At 41.6% G+C, this 4,622-nt stretch overlaps 1 protein-coding gene across 1 annotated transcript; it reads left to right on the top strand.

Moving 5' to 3' along the window:
* Positions 1-869: 869 nt before the first annotated feature.
* LOC148025979 (uncharacterized) lies at positions 870-2,441 on the top strand. The gene is made up of 2 exons (XM_087692036.1): positions 870-1,372; positions 2,342-2,441. The coding sequence occupies exons 1-2, from the start codon at positions 870-872 to the stop codon at positions 2,439-2,441; spliced, it is 603 nt and encodes a 200-aa protein (XP_087548162.1).
* Positions 2,442-4,622: the final 2,181 nt, after the last annotated feature.

Below are 4,622 nucleotides of genomic sequence, written 5' to 3' on the forward strand. Positions count from 1 at the left end.
GCATCTTGGATCTTAAAATTGACCTCCTTTGCCAGGGTGACTAACTGCAACCTGTGTGTCTTGTGAATTCACTCGATCTCAAAGCTGACTGTAGCCTGTGTGTCCTGTGAATTCACTGCTTGCACCACTCACAGCATCGGCAGTGGTCTCTCCAAGAGTCAATCATCAGGGATTCCAGATATATGGCCTTTCTCAGATTGCATCACACCATCAATATCTCCTACGCAGGCCTATTTCTGAACAGATTTTAGATGGATCGTCTGAATTGCAACACCTAATTTCTCCCTTTGTCCCCGTCTTCTCTTCTTCTTCCAAGAGAGCAACTACCTGTCCTTCCTCAGAAGACGAGAACATCTGCCTAGATCGAAGGTCTCTCCTCGATCCTCCATTCCACCATATGAGCCGTCTACACATCGTGTGCATCTACAAGACTTGTTTCAAAAGCGGGTTTCCTCAGCTTATAGCGAGCTGCCAATAGGAGTGCATCATTTGACAATTTTGTCTACTGCCCCTCAATATTGAAGCTTGAAAAAGAGAGGTTGCATCATTTCCAACAACATTGGCTTTAGGGTGAGCCTGTCATAGTGATAGATTTACTCAACAAGACCAAAGGCCTGAGCTGGGAACCTATGGTGATGTGGTGGGCCTTCAGAGAACAAACCAAGGAAAAATTTGTTGAAGAAAGCTGCTTATGCGGGTGCATAGCTGACAGGAAATCAGCGCCGCCAGAGTGATTGATAAATCTGATTTTGAAGCCTTTAACAATCATTTCACTCTGAGCTTGTGATCTGCAGTGGCTCGATTGATACTCAATTCCCTTGATGGTCATATCTATGCACATATAATTGCCTATATACAGAGTAGAAGTGATGAAGGTTCCCATGCTACAGGGCCTCGAGCTTAGTCACACCAAGGTTTCAAACATTGATGCTCCATTGCACTCTGGTTCAAAGACATTTGTGAGGCTTCGCAGCAGGAAGAACATTGAAATAGTAGCAGATGAGCTTCTGGATGAGGACCTTTTTAGCACACCCACATTTGGAGCAAGGACACCAGCTAGGCTAAGGCTGTCTGTGGGAAAAAAACAGGCGCCAGATTCAGAGGCTGGTGACCAGGTGGCTGTAGGAAACGATGTGGAGATGATGAGTGAGCGCAGATGCTCCTTGTTTGAACCTCTGGGTCCCAAGAGGGGTCATGAGAGGTTGCCAGAGAGTCTGCTACCACCTCCAGATTTTGAAGCAGCTTCATACCCTCGTGGGTGGGTTTCTGGAAAGAAAAGGAAACTTGATGTTGTTGAGAGTATGAGGCGTTTTATAGTTCATGAGATGTATCGCAAGGATCAGGAGATTGAAGGGTTGGACATGGACATGAAGACTACCAATGCAATTAAAGACCAAGAGACTGAAGAGGACCAAATGACCAATGCAAGCAAAACGGTGGAGAAAAAGAAGAAGAAGAAAACCTACATCGAGATGAAGAAGGACAAGAAGATTTGTTATGCTCATAATGGCATACCTAAAAAGACTGAAAACCACAAGGGCCTGTGGTCCTTGATCCATCAATTTTTTACTAACTTCTTTAGCCTTGTAATGTCTAGCCCAAATGTCTTTATCATAAGCTTGTAAAACTTCTCATATAGCCTTGTACTACAGCCTCTGTAAGGCCCTTGCTACAGCCTCTGAATGACCATCATGTTTGTGGTACCCACACCTAACCTTTTTTGCGACAGCCTCTGGTGTTTTGCTATGTTTATGGTGTGCCCACACTTTGCAGGTGTTACTTTCACTAAAGCCTCTACACACTTTGTACTTTCTGGTTGTGATTGAGGAGGGGTGTTGAGATATTTGCAATCACACCTAATGTAGACTCTTTGTATGAGGCAGTCTAGGTTTAGGACATGCAGACTGTAGTAATCCCATATGCACAGAGAGGGAAGATTGCTACCCATCCAACAACTATAAAGCATTGTACTTGACTACCATTTTTCATATGGAATGAATACAATGTCATGATGCTTTGTACTTTCAGTTAAGTGTCATGTCATTGTCAGTCATACACAAGATTGTGTTTATGAGTCCAAGTCTCAATCTTGGAACCTAATTCACTTGTGTAACAAACAATGTCTTTGTCTCTATCATCATGAGTTCATTCTTCTTCTTCCATCCACCATAGCTCACTGCCATGTCCTAGATCCCGCTCATTTCGACAGTGATGACAAAAATGAGCATTTGTTTATGGTACAGCACATGAAAAATTCTGTGACAAGTGTAAAACAAAGCAACGATGTATGGTATGTTGACTCAGGTGCATCAAACCACATGACAGGTCATGCAGAATGGATGGAGGATGCAAGGAAAATGGAAAAACTAAGATTTGTGGAGACTAGTGATAATACTGCACATCCTATTGTGCAGATTGGAAAAATTCCTTTGTCTATGTAGGATGGGAAAAAGAAATACCTGTCCGATGTATTTCATGTCCCGAATATCACCAAGAATCTGGTTTCTGTTGGTCAAATGATTCAGCAGGGCTTGCAGGTCAGATTTAATCCTCATGGATGCTTTGTTGAGGATATGAAAAATAAAGGTCACTTGATAGCAAAAGGAAAGAAGAAAGGCAGAATGTTTACGTTGGATGTAGACATGCCTGAATTGAGTGCAGCAATGTTTGCACATGGGACCGGTGTAGTTGCAGATATTGATATCTGGCATAAATGCATTGGTCATGTTAATGTACAGCGACTTAAATCAATGCAGGCCCAAAATATTGTTGCAGGATTGCCTAAATTCAAGGTTGCAGAAATGCATAAGGTATGTGAATCCTATCAATTTGGAAAACAGGCAAGGAAGCCATTTCCTAGACATGTTCAAGAGAGTAAGAAGCCATTGGAATTAATCCACTCTGATGTGTGGACTACTAAAGCTGTATCTCTTGGAGGCTGTCATTATTTTGTCACTTTTATTGATGACTATAGCAAAAAAGTTTGGGTGTATTTTATGAAAAAGAAAAGTGAAGTTTTTGGGCATTTCAAAACTCTTAAAGCTATGTTTGAAAAAGAAACAGGCCTGCAAATAAAATACCTAAGGTCAGATGGAGGGGGAGAGTACCTCTCAAATGAGTTTGCAAGGTTCCTGTAGGAGCATGGCATAAAGCAGCAATATTCATGCAGTCATACCCTACAACAAAATGGAATTGCAGAAAGGAAAAACAGGCATATTGGAGAGGTATCTCGTGCCATGCTCAATGAAAAAGACCTGCCTGATTTTTATCGGGCTGAGGCAGTTGCTATAGTAGTCTACATAATGAACAGGACTCCCACTGCAGCAATACATGGGATGACTCCAGAGGAGAGGTATACTGATAGGAAACCAAATATTTCTCATTTGAAAATTTTTGGTTGCATTGCCTATGTTTCATGTGCCAGATGAGTTGAGATCCAAGTTGGATCCAAAAGCTGAGAAGTGCATCTTTATTGGTTACTCTTTGCAGCAGAAAGGGTATAGATGCTATAACCCTTCTATTCGTAAGTTTACAGTGAGAAAAGATGTTGTTTTTGATGAGATGAGTAGCTGGTATAAACCACTAAATGTGATTGATAATGTAGATGCACAAAATGGTAATGCTACACAGAATTCACAGTAGTAGTCACAAGATATTAGTGGACCTGGAGCATCCTCTAGCAGTGGTTCACATTCTTCGCCCTGGATAGGCAGATTGAGATAAGGAGAATCTTCTCAAAGCAATGTAGATAGTGGTATGCAAGTATCACGAAAAGGAAAAAAGAAGGTAGATCAGCCCATGTTTGATGTGAATGCAGGTCACTCTTATGTGGATGGTGAATCTTGTGGCTCAGAACAGAGCATTGATGATGAATTGGGTATTCCTTCTATTGTTACACCTGGAGTAAGGAAGACCAGGGATGTTTTGAGAGCACCTGGGAGTGAACCTACTTTGCGCAGGTCTACCAGAGCTAGGTATCCTGTGGATAGGCTGAAATTTGATGGATTTACAGCCATTCATTATGCATATATGGTCAAAGTGATACAGGAACCAGAACCCACTTCTTTTGAGCAAGCTATGGGAAAAGAAAAATGGGAGAAAGCCATTGATAAAGAAATGGATGCCTTGGAAGCAAATGCTACATGGGCATTGGTACCTTTGCCTAAAGATAAGAATGCAATTGGTTGTAAGTGGGTTTATAAGGTGAAACACAATGCAGATGTTTCTCTGAATAGGTACAAGGCAAGATTAGTAGTCAAGGGGTATGCACAAATATATGGCATTGATTATGAAGAAACATTCAATCCGGTTGCAAGGATGGCAACCGTAAGAGCAGTCATTGCTATGGCTGCATCAAAGGGATGGGGTCTTTATATCAGATGGATGTAAAGAATGCCTTCTTGCATGGTGATTTGCAAGAAGAGGTCTATATGGAGCAACCACTAGGTTATGTGCATGCTGTTCATCCTGAGTTTGTTTGCAGGTTGAAGAAAGCCTTGTATGGCTTGAAGCAAGAACCTAGAGCATGGTCTGACAAGATAGGACAGTATCTTGTCACTATTTGCTTTCAAATTTCCAAGGCAGATTTCTCACTTTATGTGAGAAAAACAGAGAAAGATATT

The sequence above is a fragment of the Lygodium microphyllum genome, chromosome 14 (genome assembly GCF_053477565.2).
Source record: "Lygodium microphyllum isolate KBCC chromosome 14, Lygodium_microphyllum_v1.1.10, whole genome shotgun sequence".
Classification (NCBI taxonomy): Eukaryota; Viridiplantae; Streptophyta; class Polypodiopsida; order Schizaeales; family Lygodiaceae; genus Lygodium; species Lygodium microphyllum.